Source organism: Rana temporaria, chromosome 6, assembly GCF_905171775.1.
Source record: "Rana temporaria chromosome 6, aRanTem1.1, whole genome shotgun sequence".
Taxonomy (NCBI): Eukaryota; Metazoa; Chordata; class Amphibia; order Anura; family Ranidae; genus Rana; species Rana temporaria.
Window position 1 is genome coordinate 87964218 of NC_053494.1, and position 17795 is coordinate 87982012.

General features: G+C 44.3%; 1 protein-coding gene across 1 annotated transcript in view; it reads right to left on the reverse strand.

Annotated features, from left to right (window-relative positions):
• Positions 1–17782, reverse strand: part of PMM2 (phosphomannomutase 2) — a 113933-nt gene extending 96151 nt beyond the window's left edge. The window contains exon 1 of the mRNA XM_040356974.1: positions 17679–17782. Within this exon, the coding sequence (XP_040212908.1) occupies positions 17679–17744 (66 nt within the window). The 5' untranslated portion in view covers positions 17745–17782. The remainder of the gene's footprint in view (positions 1–17678) is intronic.
• Positions 17783–17795: the final 13 nt, after the last annotated feature.

Genomic DNA, 17795 nt, shown 5'->3' on the forward strand with positions numbered 1-17795 from the left:
GGGGCACTTTCCTGCATATTTGGTGGGAGTGTCCCAGGCTGCGCCCCTTCTGGCAAGATGTCCACGCTCAGATCAAATTGATCCTAGACGTGGAGCTACCGGATTCTCCATTGGAATCCCTGCTCCACTTCCCTACTGTTCCAGTCAGTCAATATCGCAAGTCTGCACTGCCTCATCTGCTCAATGCGGCCAGACGGCTGATTCCGATACATTGGAAGACGCTTAAGATACCGACCCGCTCGGAGTGGGTGACTATGGTGAACAAAATTATGGAGGCTGAGAAGTGGATGGCGCAGTGCAAAGATAAGTATGATAAATTCTACTCGATATGGGCGACTTGGATACACTACGTGGGGCCAGAGGAGCTGCCTGTGCCCCCCCAGGGGGTAAATTCCTCTGGCAGGGGGCCCAGTGTTAGAGAGGGGAGTATCCCCAGTGGCCCTGATGTTGACGTGGACTGTTAGAGCCATTATGGAGACGTTACAGTTTATCTAATGTCTTTTTGTTGTTGATGCACCGGACGCTACCCCCCCCTCCCCCCCCCAGTCCCTTCCTTTATATGTGGGACCCTTTTCTGTTTCCCCCTTTCTCGGTTCCCCCATTGCATGTGGGTCCGACGCTTGAAGGCTTGTTCTGTTTATTTTAACTAGTGGAGGGGCTTCCCTTCTACTGGGGTGTGCTTAGGTGGTGCAGGCGGGGTGATCCACTATGGAATTGGTTTATAATGTGCCCTGTATATGATGCTCACCATTCCCCCAGCTGCACTTCCAGGTATGGGCACGCCCTAGGGGTATATTTTGCCACTATGTTTCGTTTGAATGCCCGACATAGGATCTATATTGACATTCAATGTGATTGTTATACTTCCTGTACTTCATTTACGGGCCATGTTGGCCGACCGTATGCATGTCTGTTTTTCTTCTGCAAAAACTTTTTTGAAAATAAAGATTATATAAAAATAAAATAAAAAAAACAGCACCGGGGACAGAGGAGATCCTTGAGGGACACGTTTTTCAGAAATGAACGGTCCCAGTTTCACTACTTGTGATCGGTTTTCCAAAAAGGAGGAGAACCAGGATAAGTCACATTCCGTGACTTTGGCTACTTCAGCTAGCCGAGTCAGCAATAGTTTGTGGTCTACCGTGTCAAAAGCTGCGCTGAGGTCCAACAGTACTAGAAGACAAGATTCTCCTTCGTCTGCGGCCTCGAGAGCATCATCCCATATTTTGAGCAATGCTGTTTCTGTCCCGTGATCTGGACGGAAACCCGATTGAAAAGGATCAAGCAAATTATGGGTGTCTAAATGCTGTTGCAGCTGTTGTACCACCACTTTCTCCATTACCTTGGAGAAGACGTTCAGACCTGTTATGGGACGACGATGTTCAGGGTCCTTGGGGTCCAGGGTGGGCTTCTTTAGGATGGGTTTGATTATACCTTGTTTCAACAGGGTGGGCACTATGCCCTCCCTGAATGACTGGTTAATCAGCTGCTTGATGGGAGGTGCCAGAATATCGTCACATTCCTTGAGCAGTTTGGTGGGGATAATATCATTAGGTGCTGTGCTATTACGCAGGGCGCTGATGATATTTTTTGTGGCCTCGATGGAGATGGTTTTTAGAGTAAACATTGTTTATTGCGGCTGATTTCTGTGGGAATTGGGCGATTGACTGAGGGGGGGATTGAGGGGGATACCGTTTTGCTGAATGCTTTCACGGATCCTTTCAATTTTGTTTACGAAGTGATCAGATAATTAATTGTAAAATTCTTGGGTATCAGAATTGGGGGCTTCCAGACAGACTGGATTCATGGTCTGAGTGACTAACTTGAAGAGTTCGCGGGGACGGTTTAGGGCATTGGTGATGATCTTTTCTTTGTGGTATTTTTTAGTTTTTTTCCTTGTAGATGGCGTGGTTTTCGTCTGTAGTGCTTCTTTTCCAAGCTGCCTCCGCTCTTCTACGTTCTTGCTTAAGCAACGACAGCTGGTCGTTAAACCAGCTGGAGTTGTATTTCCGGATGGAGGTTTTGCGTTTGGGCACTACCAAGTCGGCTGACTGTAGTAGAGCTGTGTTAATGGCATCCAGGGTTTCCGTAGCTGATTGAAGTGAATGGATTGCTTTTATTTTATTACCTAATGTTATTTTGAAGAGTTCCGAATGGAGCTTCTTCTGAGATCTTGTCCTCTAGACAGAGGATTCAAGTTATCTTGAAGTGCACTGAATGGGCTGGATACGGCTGGGTTCTAGTGCAAGTGGAGGATCTACTACTGCCTTAAATCTCTGGTTGAGAGATATGTTGATAGTGGTCCGGCAGGACCTTGATTTCTGGTAAGCAGCTGCATGATTGGTGGTGGACTCACATCTGGTGCTTAGTTACAGCATTCCTGGAATTTTCACGGGTGTTTTCATTGCCAAATGGACTTATCTATCTAATTTTTCAATTTTGGACTTTATGGACTTTTTCACAAAACATTAATTCTGTGGTTTATCAATTTCTAGCAAATATTGCTATCACGGTTTTTAGTATTTTTGTTATATTGTTTAAGTTATTGCACTTTGGGCTCACACCCATCACTGCTTAGGAGGGACGGGCAGCCACGGCCCCCTGACTCTGCTATAGCAATTATTGTAGTCACGATTGACACATCCCAGTGTTATTGGATTACTGGGTTTACACACACTAGTGTTCAGTAGGAACAGGTGGCCACGCCCCCCCGATTCCATGGATGAATCTATACCTCCAGTTTAGATTCACCTGTTACACACATACTTGGTCACATGTTTATTTGATACAAGTGCACAATTGAGTTTAGCGCAATTATCCCCCCTTTTTTCACTTGTTCTTAATTTGTTTATACACAATTTAATTGCTGCTTATCAATCTCAACCCATCATCTTAGCGCAGTTGTTCCCAAAATTTTTCCATGTTATCACTAGTTTTAATGCTTTTGTTAAAAGGGGCATTTTTGGTAATCATGAATTTGATTACATGGTGGTCTGTCCATGGTAACGGCTCATTTTCCAGAATTTTTACTTCCAGATTTTGTCTGAAAATAAGGTCGAGCGTGTGACCTAAAGCATATGTGGGCCCACATACTAGCTGCTGCAGACCTAGTCCTTCCAAGTTGTCAATGCAGGAGACGGCCACGGGATCCTGTGAGGAGTTGGCCCAAAGGTCGAGATCCCCAAGCAGCAAAAGATGTTTGCTGTTTAGTGTATAAGTGGAAATTAATTCTGTCAAGGATGTGAGGAGCTGCGATTTTGGACCCAGTGGTCTATAGCAGAGTAGAATATGGACGGTCTCCTGGGGATTTGTTTGAAACTGTAGGGAGAGGGTTTCCATGAATGGAAGTGTGTTTTGAAGGACTGGTTTAGTGATCGAGAGACAACTCTTGTGGATCACTGCCAGGCCTCCTCCTCTTTGCCCCACTCTGTTTTCTGTTATGCGATAGTTCTCTGGCACCAGTTTATCTAGAATGGTGTTACAGTCAGCTGTGTGCCAGCTTTCTGTAATAAAGAGACAGTCTAAATCGCATTGTAGGATAAGATCATGAATTTCTACTCAGTGTCTTACTGCAGATCTTGTATTGACCAGAGCGAATGACATGCGCTTTGGTTTAGATAAGCAGGAGTAGTGATTGACTGACGATCGTTGATCGATTCTAAACAGTCGTTCAATCCTTAAGGCTTTTTTGGTGGCGGCCGGTAATAGAGGCAAATGACTTAAGTCCCCAGATGGTTTCTGCCGAGTAACTCAGTTTAGTCATAGTTACTGACGCACTGAGGGGCAGATGCCTATAAATGGGGAGGGGCTTCCAGTAATGCTGGGAGGGACGATTCACTGAATCCTACCTCCCCATTTGATCCAGAGGAAGGCGAAAAACCCCTGTCCGTGCTATGCCAATGTGCCGTGGCAGGGGAAAAAAATCCTTCCCGACTCCCCTAGGGGCGATCGGACGTGGCTCTGGATCAAATACTGAAAAAGACGAGTAGTGGTGATCTTGAAGGGAGAGGGGGCGTGGGGGTACACAATTAGGTAGTTATTGGGTTATGGACTGGATCTGGGGTAAGAGGTAGAGGTACCCCAATTTCAGGTGCACCAGGATGGCCACTCCCTGAGGATCGGTGCCCCAGCCGATCTACCTGTATCCGGGGGGATACTGTCCGAGTTGTCCTCTGTCGGTTCGAATGGAGGAGAGAGAAACCCTCTAAGCACCATGGACATGTCCCATGTTGGGGTTCTTTTTATTTTGGCAGGTCTAGATTTTTTAAGTGACATCAGGAATCACTTTATCAGTGGGTCTTCTTCATGAACGAGGAAAGCACCGCCACTTGTATCTTCAGCGTGGCTTGGGAGAGATTTTTAGGAAAAGTGATTGTCACCGGCGAAAAAATAAGTTCTAAATAATACTATATTGACCTGCTGCAGTGCTGTATAAACCTTCTATGAGGTTTAGGTGAAAAAATTAAAAAGGTGTTGGTACTGCGCTGGTATAATAATGTGATATCAAAAAAAATTATTATTTTTTAGAAAAAAAATTTTTTTTAGTTTACCCAAAAATTTTTTTTTTTTTTTCTATTTTTTTTTTTTTTTTTTCTATTTGACCCCTATAGTGATATAGTGCTAGATCCAGTACAGTGATGTACGTGATGGGTCACTATAGAAACAGCTCTTGTGAACATATGTACTAGCGTGATGCTATGTGCATATGCTGTGCCATCAAAAATAAATAAATAAATAAATAAATAAATAAATAAATATGGCTACCCCAAATGATGTGCTTGTGAAACAATATTCCAAAGTGCTATAAGTGAGTCTATAAACTATTATGAATATACATGCACAAGTGTGCGAACATATAAATATTGAATAATGTTATTAATATATAAAAATAATAATAAGGTGCGTTGGTGCCAAAAATTCGTTTTTCACAATTCATGTGCATTCATGCTGCAACACGTCCCCAATTATGGGTAAGCGCCAGTTCACAAATTCCAGTCCAAACAGAAAGTGTTGCTGAGTTTAAATCCTGGTGCTATATTTCATGCATACAGGGTGCTGTCACTTCTTCCACCCGACAAAGATAAGTGCTACCACCACCAACTGCTGAAATGCAAACTCACCAGACCCCAGCTGGTAATGTGCCTCAAAAACTTATTCCGTTAAAGTTGGTGAGTCCTCTCAGGATGTTCCTCAATGCCTCAAAGAAACCAAGGGGCAGACCCCAGCTGGTAATGTGCCTCAAAAACTTATTCCGTTAAAGTTGGTGAGTCCTCTCAGGATGTTCCTCAATGCCTCAAAGAAACCAAGGGGCTCATCATGGTGAAATACGTTTAAAAATATATTTATTTAAAATTCATAATAAAAAACTACTCACAAGAGAGGTGCTTTAAAACCAGCACCTGGTGTCTTTGGCAGTGTCAGTCTTTTAGACAGCCGCTGACCAGCTTATCGTACGGGTGCGTTCCTGGCTCCTGCTGTACCTGTGGTCTCACTGGTTAAAATTACACTCCCCCTTGCGCTGTCCACATAGCTTCATACGCGTTTCGCAGTTTTGCGTCTTCAGAAAAGCTGGTGGATGATTTTGCTGTCACTGTATTTATCCCCTCTGTCAAATTGCACTTACTGGCCAAAAAAGTGCAATTTGACAGAGGGGATAAATACAGTGACAGCAAAATCATCCACCAGCTTTTCTGAAGACGCAAAACTGCGAAACGCGTATGAAGCTATGTGGACAGCGCAAGGGGGAGTGTAATTTTAACCAGTGAGACCACAGGTACAGCAGGAGCCAGGAACGCACCCGTACGATAAGCTGGTCAGCGGCTGTCTAAAAGACTGACACTGCCAAAGACACCAGGTGCTGGTTTTAAAGCACCTCTCTTGTGAGTAGTTTTTTATTATGAATTTTAAATAAATATATTTTTAAACGTATTTCACCATGATGAGCCCCTTGGTTTCTTTGAGGCATTGAGGAACATCCTGAGAGGACTCACCAACTTTAACGGAATAAGTTTTTGAGGCACATTACCAGCTGGGGTCTGCCCCTTGGTTTCTTTGAGGCATTGAGGAACATCCTGAGAGGACTCACCAACTTTAACGGAATAAGTTTTTGAGGCACATTACCAGCTGGGGTCTGGTGAGTTTGCATTTCAGCAGTTGGTGGTGGTAGCACTTATCTTTGTCGGGTGGAAGAAGTGACAGCACCCTGTATGCATGAAATATAGCACCAGGATTTAAACTCAGCAACACTTTCTGTTTGGACTGGAATTTGTGAACTGGCGCTTACCCATAATTGGGGACGTGTTGCAGCATGAATGCACATGAATTGTGAAAAACGAATTTTTGGCACCAACGCACCTTATTATTATTTTTATATATTAATAACATTATTCATTATTTATATGTTCGCACACTTGTGCATGTATATTCATAATAGTTTATAGACTCACTTATAGCACTTTGGAATATTGTTTCACAAGCACATCATTTGGGGTAGCCATATTTATTTATTTATTTATTTATTTATTTATTTTTGATGGCACAGCATATGCACATAGCATCACGCTAGTACATATGTTCACAAGAGCTGTTTCTATAGTGACCCATCACGTACATCACTGTACTGGATCTAGCACTATATCACTATAGGGGTCAAATAGAAAAAAAAAAAAAAAAAAAAATTTTTTGGGAGAGATTTTTGTCTGCTCCATCTTGCAAGAAATCCAGGATTGTTGGAATTATTCCTCTGCTGGAAGTCAGTTTGTTTTTGTTCCAGGAGACAAACTTTTTCTACACTTTTTTTGTAGATTGCCCTGGTCACGGGTTTCCTACTGTCTAAGATGGTGTTGATCACCTTGTTTGACAGCCCATTGTTCTGAAGTCTTACCCTTTCAGTAACCAACCAGAAAGCTTCAGCTGTGTGGTTAGGATTGGTTGACTGGGCCCTGTGATAGGAGATCTGACTGATCCGTCAGTGTCAGTTGAGGTTGGATGCTGAGGTTTTTCAAGTGGATGAACCATGCCCTTTGTGGCCAGTGCGGTGCGATTAGTATCACCCTTGCTCTTTCTGCCTTTATCTTCCGAATCACTCTTGGTATTAAGGCAGTAGGAGGGAATGCATAACACAGTTGCCATCCCCAGCATTGACTGAAGGCATCTAATCCGCTGTTGCCATCCGTGGGATCTAGCGAGAAGAACATTGGAGATTTCGTGTTTGCTTTGGAGGCAAACACCCCAAGTTTAAGGCGATTTGTGCAAAGGTTGTTTGGTTCAGTGACCACTCCGTCTGCTTTATGGTCTTGCGGCTGAAGGAGTCTGCTAGATGTGTCTGTTCTTTTTAGGTGAATGGCTGACATAGACCTTGCGTTGGATTCCGTGTATCGCTCCTTATTTGTTTAGGTATGCCATAGTCATGGCGTTGTCCGATAGCACCATTTCGTCTCTCCCCTGTATTTCCGGTTTGAACGCTTTCAGTGCTTCCTCCACAGCTTTTAGTTCTCTCATGTTTTAGGAGGCTTGGGCTCATCTGAAATTCCATTTCCCCTGTGTGCAGAGGCCCTCCATGTGTGACCCCCAGCCTAGAGCGCCGGCATCGGTGGTGATCCTGACTGGGTTGGATTGGGCCTATTTCCATCCTTCGATGTGTCAACGTGGATTAAACCACCACTGGAGTGTTTGACTGTGGTCGGAACCGGAATGGACCTGTCCAGGGAGGAGTGGTTGCCATCCCATTAGGATAGAATGTGATTCTGTAGGGGTCTCATATGAATCTGTGCCCATGTTACGGCTGGGATAGAATATGTCATCAGACCTAGCACTGTCATTCCCTGTCTGACTGTGATGGCGTTGGTCTCTCTTACCGCCTGTGATTTTTTCGTTCTTTTCTTCCGTTAGGAAGGTTTTGGTTAGCCTGGAGTCCAGTATGTAGCCCAAATATATCACTCTTTGGCTTGGGATCACCTGTGATTTCTGTGTATTCACTATCCATCCCAGGTTCCGCAGATGGGACATGCCTGTGCGCAGGTTGTTCTCCAAGGTCTCTACTGAATCTGCAAAGAATAGTAGATCGTCCAGGTATGGTATTATGCCGATGCCTTGTTGTCTCAAACCCTTTAGCGTTTCTGCCATTATCTTTGAGAAGATTTTGAGTGCAGAGGAAATGCCGAAAGGGAGAGCTGTATATTGTACGTGCAGAGTGGTTGCTGGCCCTTGTAGTGCGAACCTCAGGAGGAATTTTTGGCGACTGTCCTTTATGGGTACATTTAAATAGGAATCCTGTAAGTCTATGGTTGTCATGAATGTGGTAGGATGTTTCTGATCGAGTAAATAGACTCTGTTCTGAATTTTTGGTATTTTATTCCTCTGTTGAGTGGCTTGAGGTTTAATATGACCCTCAGTTTGCCCGACGTTTTTTTCTTTGCAAAGATATAGGAATAGAACACCCCTTATTCCTCTGCTTGAGGTACTGGACAGATTACCTTCTGATCAAGTAGATTTAGCAGGGATTCCAAAAAGGATTTCACTCGATCTTCATCTCTTGGTAGCACGCTGTCTCTGCAAACGGGTATCTGCGTTTGACTGACGCCGCTATGAAAAGTTTTCCCTCTGGATCTTCCCACTCTTTTCTTGATGATGTCTTTAAGAGTTTAGTGTATGGGGAAAGTTAGGCCCCATGCACACGGGACGCCGGTACAAACTCTGCTGAACACACTTTTTTTTTTTAAGGCCAAAACCAGCATTTAGAAATGCCAGTTTTGCCGCGATTTTAGCGGCGTTTTACCACGTTTGCGTCTAAAAGTCTAAAATTTTTTTTTTATTATTTAACCATTTCAGCCATTTTGTGAGATCAGAGTGAGTAGCAGCTGAGAGAGCAGCAATGTACTTGTATTTAGCGTGTCACTTGCCACATCACCTGCCACAAGCTGAGTATTGTCCACTTGGCACGTTACCTGGCCACGTCACCTGCCACAAGTTGTGGATTGTCCACTGGCCACGTCACCTGCCACAAGTTGTGGATTGTCCACTGGCCACGTCACCTGCCACAATTGTGGATTGTCCACTGGCCACGTCACCTGACCTTATCACCCTTACACAAGTTGTGGATTGTCACCTGCCACAAGTTGTGGATTGTCCACTGGCCACGTCACCTGCCACAATTGTGGATTGTCCACTTGCCAAAGGACCTGACCATATCACCCTTCCACAAGTTGTGGATTGTCCACTTGCCACAAGTTGTGGAATGTCCACTTGCCATGTCACCTGCCACAAGTTGTGAATTGTCCACTTGTCACAAGTTGTGGATTGTCCACAATGCAATGTAAGCAATTAGTTTTCTTTTTTAATGTTTTTTAATAATTTGCCATAATTTGATAGTTCTAATGTAAAAATATAGGTCACCATTAAAAACGCTTATAAACAAAATCGCAGCAAATCGTCGGTACTGCGCTTAGCGTCTGAAACGTGGAAAACGTTTGCGTCTGAACCCATTTTTTGCTTCTGGAAAAACAAGGTTAAACGCAACTGCCTAAAAACGGCAATAAACGAGACTGTGTGCATGGACACATAGGATAACATTAAATGTGTTTAGGGGCAGTTGAAAAAGGTGTCCAACTGCCTCTGAACACGCGTTTAACAGCGCCTTGTGTGCATGCTTTTTATTACCTAGCGTGTCTGCTATAGCTTTAAGAAGACTATCTGTGTCTTCTGAGGGGAAATAAGTTGCCCTCTAGAGCCAGATCTTCCTCTTCAGAGTCTGAGCAGAGTCAATCTTCCGATTCGGATTGGTCGGATTCATCTAAATCCTCCTCCAGTTCCTGCCGTACTGTCTGTCCCTTGTTACCTGTAGAGACGCATGTCCTGCTGGTAGATGGAGTACAGGTTTGACTAGGATTAGTTGGCGCTTCTAACTTCTCAATAGCTGAACGTAGCAGTGCCATGGTGCTCTTCATCTCTTTCTTAAAGGAGTTGAGCAGTTTGTGCAGATAACCTTGCGATTCTTTAGCCACCATTTTGTCTATGCATTTTTGGCAAAGGAGGATTTTTCCATTCAGGTGGAAACCAGTGGTTGCATTTGTTTTCCTTTCCTCTGGGGTCCTTGCCTGATATCAAGCACAGGAAGGGTCCACGTGAGGAAAGGTGGTCAAAGACTGCCTGAGCAATATTTACAAAGGAGGTTAAGACAGAAGTAACACAGGAGTACTCTGGCTTACCTTGGAGCTGTCCTGGCTTGCAGAATCTGCAGGGCATGGTGGAGAAGCGTCAGACATGGTCAGCCACCAGGATCCTCTGCTAGGAGCCTTTTTAACCGCTTCCTGCTTGAGCTCCGGCCCCGCCCCCAGCTGGCCCCATGTAGGTTGGTGGACTTACCTGCACATGCCGCAGTTGCCGATGTCCTCCTTCCTAAACCTTCATTAGGAAGGGACCTCCCCCACCATCTTCGTACTCCCTGCAGAGTGTCCATGAGGAGAGTAACTTGCTCTGCTGTGAAGGAGTGCTGCGGGCAGGTTGGGCACCATTTAGTTTGTGGGATGGCCGCGGGGGGGTCCTTGGGAGGCGGACTTCTGATGTCGATGATCAGGCGGGTTCCCAGTGATTGCACTTACCCGCCCGATGCATCTGTGGGATCCAGGTACACCAGATTGCGGCAGCAGCAGGTCCCTAAAGCCTTGCGGGTTGAGGCGTACAGTGCCATGAAACTGCACAGCTTACTGTGTAATTCCTCTGCGTCTCCAGTATGACAGAACAGGGATGCGTGTGTGCGCGAGTGTGTTACACACACATCCCTGTTCAGGCTCTCGGGTCCGCCTGCTAGAGCTGTTTAAAGGGCAGGAGGTACAGCTACGGCGATATGCGGGAGAGAGCCAACCTGCTGTAGTACAATGACGTTGGCCGATTGGTTAGTGGTTAACCACTTCAGCCCCGGAAGATTTGGCTGCTCAGCGAGCAGGCCATTTTTTGCGATACGCCACTGCATCGCCTTAACTGACAATTGCGCAGTCGTGCAACGCTGGACTCAAAACAAAATTGATGTCCTTCCCCCCCCCCCCCCCACAAATAAAGCAACAAACTTTGAAAAAAAAAAAAAACACACAATATCTTTTACTTTTTGCTATAATAAAATATCCCTCATTTAAAAAATAAATAAAACATGTTTTTTTCCTCAGTTTAGGCAGATATGCATTCTTCTACATATTTTTTGTAGGAAAAAACAAAAAACGCAATAAGCGTATATTGATTGGTTTGCGCAAAAGTTATGGCGTCTACAAAATAGGGGATAGGTTTATGGCAGAGAAGGGGTTAAAACTAGGGGGCAATCAAGGGGTTAAATGTGTTCCCTAGGTGTGTTTCTTACTGTGGGGGATGGAAGTGACAAGAGGAGGAGCCAGATCGTTGTTTCTAGCAAGTAGAAACAGACGATCTGTGTCTCTTCTCCTGAGAAAACAGGGATTTGTGTGTTTACACACACACACACACACACACACACACACACACACAATCACATGCTCTCATGCCTGCGATTGCCGGCCACGCGCATCGGGTCCCCAGCCGGCGCACGCGTCTGCTATAGCTGTTTGAAGGGCCGACGTACAAATACGGCGATTTGCGGAAGAGCCAATCTGCCAGAGTATAATGACGTTGGCTACTGGTTAACCACTTGACGACCGCCGCACGACAATATACGTCATCAGAATGGCACGGCTGGGCATATGGGCGTACAGGTACATCCCCTTCAAGATCCCAGCCGCGGGGTGCGCGCCCCCAGAGGCACGCACGTGACCCGGTTGGTAGCTTCGTGACTGTGCCCCGCGGGACCCGATTGCCGTGGTGTCCTGCGATCCGGTCATAGAGCTGAAGAACAGGTAGAGGTAAGTGTAAACAAACCTTTTCCCGTTCTTTCTAGTGGCATGTCAGTGATCGTCTGTTCCCTGTCATCGGGAACAGCGATCAGTGACGTGTCACCCAAGCCACGACCCCTAACAGTTACAATCACTAACCAGGTCACACTTAACCCCTTCAGGTTAACCTCTTCACTGTCAGTGCCATTTTTACTGTAATCAGTGCATTTTTATAGCACTGATCGCTGTAAAAATGCCAATGGTCCCAAAATGGTGTCAAAAGTGTCAGATGTGTCAGATGTGTCCGCCATAACGTCACAGTTACGAAAAAAAAAAAAAAAAAACCCACACCACGCTGATCGTGCCACTACTAGTAAAAAAAATGCCATAAAACTATCCCCTATTTTGAAGACGCTATAACTTTTGCACAAACCAATCAATAAATGCTTATTGCGATTTTTTTTTACCAAAAATACGTAGAAGAATATGTATCGGCCTAAACTGAGGAAACAAATAGTTTTTTACACATATATATATATATATATATATATATATATATATATATATATATATATATATATATATATATATATATATATATATATATATATATATATATATATACACACACACACACACACACACATATATATATTAATATTTTTTTTTGGGGGGGGGGGATATTTATTAAAGCAAAAAAAAAAAAAGATTTTTTTTCAAAATTGTCGCTCTATTTTTGTTTATAGCACACAAAATAAAAACAGCAGAGGTAATCAATCAAATACCACCAAAATAAAGCTCTATTTGTAGGGGGGAAAAAAAGACATTGTGCCGTGCAATTGTCAGTTAAAGCGACGCAGTGGCGATTCGCAAAATGTGGCCTGTCTTTGACCAGCGAAATGGTCCAGGCTGAAGTGGTTAAAAGGATCAGGATCAATATTATTAGGTTAACAAACGATTTAAGAACACCAGAAAGGCGATCTTGTTACGATGGAAGGAGCCCTCTCCCCCCACAGTGCAACAATGGAAAGCCTTAATTAATGTGGCCCTTCCTCTATATAAACTCACTTATCTGGGTCGTGACTGTCCTAGAAAGTTCGATAAGGTCTGGGCGGACTGGGTGCGTGAGGAGCAGTTGGCACTGGCTTAGGAGGGTGGATCAATGGGATTACCTGGTTGCCTCTTTTGTTGATGCTATAATTGGCTGATGCAGGAGCCATGTAGGGGTCTTTTCGGGTATAGCTCTGGCCATGCTTTCCCCTATGTTGGGTGATGTACGCCTGCCCCACCCCCTCCCCGCCTTCTGCATTGCGCCCTTGGGTACTATGCATAGTAGCCCATTATGTGTCACTTACCTGAAATCAAAGCCTGCAATGGAAGCCTGCAATGTCCCCGATGGCTGGAAGCGTCCATCTTCAGCCCTCTTCCTTCCGGGGGGGCTGTGGACGACTCCGGCTCTGTGACTGGCCGCAGTCACGTGACGTCACTCCCGCGCAGGAGCTGCCAGTCAAGGCATGACAACCCCCCCCCCTCTAGAAACGGCACAGCGTGTCCTTTCTAAAGTGCGCATGTGCCGAAAACGACAGACATTGCAAATTAACGAACTGCCACTATTAATTAATTTAGAAAATGGTCAATCCCTGCAAAGATCCCAGATAATCTAAGGAAAAAAAAATAAAATAAAAAGGATCTACTTACTTATGGGAGTGTTGGATGCTGATGTCCCCTGCTGTGACCTGCGGCTCCATTCATGAATCCCTATGTTAATACAGGACTCATAAGCAAGTGAACAAAACCACAGAAGACCTCTTTTGCAGGATTATGCCTTTAATGCAGTGAAGCCGAGCAGCGCTGGTAGTGGGACAGGCGAGAATAAGGCCACATGCACATTGGGCGTCTAGCCTGCTTATCTCCAATCCCAGCATTTTAGTGCACCTGGGAGGCCTCCTTTTCAACTGCCAAAAAATTGCATTATTCTCATAGTAATTGTATGAAGATGATGTCCAGAGCAACCCCCCCCCCCCCCCAATTAGATGTCAAGAAGTCAAAAGTCCTCTCTTACAAAGACTGTACTGTCAGATTAATATGTACGATGACCTTACGGTTTTGTACCAGTGGACTCCCTGTTGCAGCTTCTGCCATACAGTGTGCAGGCACTCATCCTGCTCAGCGTGCATGACCCACTTTTCTAAGGGGTCCATACGCAAGGGTAAGCGCATAAGTTATCCAGAGCACTTCGGGTGAAACTAGATGGTGAAGGCGTTCTCCTTATCTGCTGTGAATTTAACCTCATGCATCCATCCACATGAACTTTTCTTTTTATGAACTTTTTCACATGATCACATCACATTTGTGATAATCTGTGTTATTGCATTTATAATTTTTTGGATGAAATTTGCCATTATCTGGGCGAGTTTTCTTCCTGTAATTTTGATGTGTTGAAAATGAATTCTAACCAATTTTTTTAGATGTTTATATAATTGCACAATAGCAGTACCTTCCTATATTGTATTGTTTGTTTCACTTACCAGGTGAATCTCATTCACTAGGTTAACACATTGTGTGCAATTGGTTCACATGTTGAACCACAGCGCCCTCATCCACATATATATTCAAGTACACAGTTCACCCCTGTAAACTGAGGAGCAGCTTTTTATTTGTATATTTTGCATACACCATCCTCCCTTTTGGGGGTGTATATAGATTGCACTATATTTAAATATATAATTTCTGGCGCGGAAAAACACTTTCTATCACATTCCAAAGTACTTGGTGGCAAAACCCAGATATTTCTTATAGTTGGCCACTAGGTTTGCACATCTCGGGAGGAATTTTGTCCCACTCCTCTTTGCAGATCCTCTTCAAGTCATTAAGGTTTTGAGGCTGACGTTTAGTAACGCAAACCTTCAGCTCCCGCCACATATTTTCTATGCGATTAAGGTCTGGAGACTGGCTAGGCGCCACTCCAGGGCCTTAATGTGCTTCTTCTTGAGCCACTCCTTTGTTGCCTTGGCCTGTGTTTTGGGTCATTGTCTTGCTGAAATACCGATCTATGACCTTTTTTCAATGCCCTGGCTGAGGAAAAGAGGTTCTCACCCTAGATTTGACGGTACATGGTCCCATCCATTTGATGCAGTAAAGTTGTCCTGTCCCCTTAGCAGAAAAACACCCCCAAAGCATAATGTTTCCACCTTCATGTTTGATGGTGGGAATGGTGTTCTTGGGGTCATAGGCAGCATTCCTCCTCCTCCAAACACAGTGAGTTGATGCTAAAGAGCTTGATTTTGGTCTCATCGGACCACAACACTTTCACCCAGTTCTCCTCTCAATCATTCAGGATTTCATTAGAAAACTTCAGACAGGCCTGTACATGTGCTTTCTTGAGCACGGGGACCTTGCGGGTGCTGCAGGATTTCAGTCCTTTATGGCGTAGTGTTTTACCAATTGTTTTCTTGGTGACTATTGTCCCAGCTGCCTTGGGATCATGGACACAATTCTCCCGTGTAGTTCTGGGCTGATTACCATTCTCATAAACATTGAAACTCCACAAGGTGAGATCTTGCATGGAGCCCCAGATAGAGGGAGATAAACAGTTGATTTGTGAATAATTGCACTGTTGTCACCCTCTCATCGAGCTGCTTGGTGATGGTCTTGTAGCCCATTCCAGCCTTGTGTCGTTCTACAATCTTGTCCCTGGCCTCCTTGGACAGCTCTTTGGTCTTGGCCATGGTGGAGAGTAAGGATGAGCTCCGGCGTGTTCGCACAGTACACGTGCAGAGCCCGCCAGGAAGTCGGCACCAGCGCTGCGCTAATCACAACCAGGCAGACATTTCCCGATCTCTGCAGCCGAGCATCGGACAATGTTTCCCTGGCTGTGATTAGCGCAGTGCGGGTGCCGACTTCCTGGCGTGTACTGTGTGAACACGCCAGAGCTCATCCTTAGTGGAGAGATTGGAATCTGATTAAAAAGATACAGAGGCAATCAAACAGATAACAAGCTGAGATTAGGAGCACACCCTTTAGGAGAGTGCACCTAATCTCAGCTTGTTACCTGTATTGAAGAATCTTGCTGATTGATAGGGGAACAAATACTTGTTTCACTCATTAAAATGAAAATCAATTTATAACTTTTTTTTAAAATGTGTTTTTCTAGATATTTGTGTTATTCTGTCCCTCACTGTTAAAATAAACCGACCGATAAAATTATAGACTGATCATTTCTTTGTCAGTGGGCTAAAGTACAAAATCAGCAGGGGATCAAATACCTTTTCCCCTCACTGTATATGAAAAAGGGGAAGAAACAAAATGGGAACCAAAGCTGGCCAAATTCTCAATTTTCCCACAGAGTAGAAGATTGAACCTGATTGGCTGCCATGGATTACAACTCTCATTTTCTTCCAGCAACCTATTTATGAAGGACCCCAATAAGTGGAATTCTAGGCTTTCCCCCCAACTTAAGGCACAGATGCTCTCATTCTGTTCTCTGGGATGTCATTTTTAACCTCTTGACCACCGCCCCATGTCAAAAAGACGTCCTCTTTTTAAAGATGGATATCTCGGTAACGGCAGCAGCTGCTGCCACAACCGAGATATCCATCTCTTCAGTGGCCGGTCCTGTACACGATAACGGCGGTCTCCGCGGCGGATTCACCGCAAGATCACCGTTATCGGTGGCGGGAGAGTGTCCCCCCCACTCCCGCCGCTCTCCCGCACCCTCCGCCGCTCACCGGAGCCGTCGGTAGCGGCGGAGGCGATCGGCTATGTTCGGCAGCTGACTGGGGATGCGAGTGAGGGGAAAAAAAAAAAAAAATCGCCCCCACCTGTCCCCATAGCTCTGCTGGCCGGAAGTGACGTCAAAACGGCAGTCCCGCCCAGCGTCTTAAAGAAACAATTTTTTTTTGTCATTTGAAAAAAAATGACAGTTTCAATATTTTTGCATTTAAGTCTAAATATCAGATCTGAGGTCTTTTTGACCCCAGATCTCATATTTAAGAGGACCTGTCATGCTTTACATGGTTACATTCCTTGTAATAGGAATAAAAGTGATCATTTTTTTTTTTTTTTTATTTCAGTGTAAAAAATTATAAACTAAATAAAAATAAATAAGAAAACAAAAAAAAAATGTTCCCGACGAGCTCGCGCACAGAAGCGAACGCATACGCGAGTAGCGCCCGCATATGTAAACGGTGTTCAAACAACACAAGTGAGGTATCGCCGCGACCGTTAGAGCGAGAGCAATAATTCTAGCCCTCCTCTGCAACTTAAAATATGCAACCTATAGAATTTTTTAAACGTCGCCTATCGAGATTTTTAAGGGTAAAAGTTTGACACCATGCCACGAGCGGGCACAATTTTTAAGCGCGACATGTTGGGTATCATTTTACTCGACGTAACATTATCTTTCACAATATATAAAAAAATTGGGCAACATTTATTGTTGTCTTATTTTTTAATTAAAAAAAGTGTTTTTTTTTCCGAAAAAAGTGCGCTTGCAAGACCGCTGCGCAAATACGGTGTGACAAAAAGTATTGCAATGACTGCCATTTTATTCTCTAGGGTGTTAGAAAAAATATATATATAATGTTTGGGGGTTTTAAGTAATTTTCTAGCAAAAAAAACTGTTTTAGTCTTGTAAACACCAAATCTGAAAAACAAGCCCGGTGGTAAAGAGGTTAAAAGTAGCACAAATAAAATATTTTTTAATTCATAAAAGAAGATAAAATCTACAGACATTTGTGTTTTATCATTTAACTACTTTAAATGGTTTGTCCATCTTGCACAGGAACTGCAGGTCCCAGCATGCCACACTCAGAAGCTGTATCTCCCCCCACACGAGAATACAGGTACCTGCCTGGGAGCTGTCAGAGTCCCGTCCACATCAAACAGACACAACGCAATCCCTCGATCAGCCATCTCTGCTGTTACTCTTCCGGGTAATGAATGAAGGGCGGCCACGTCACTACT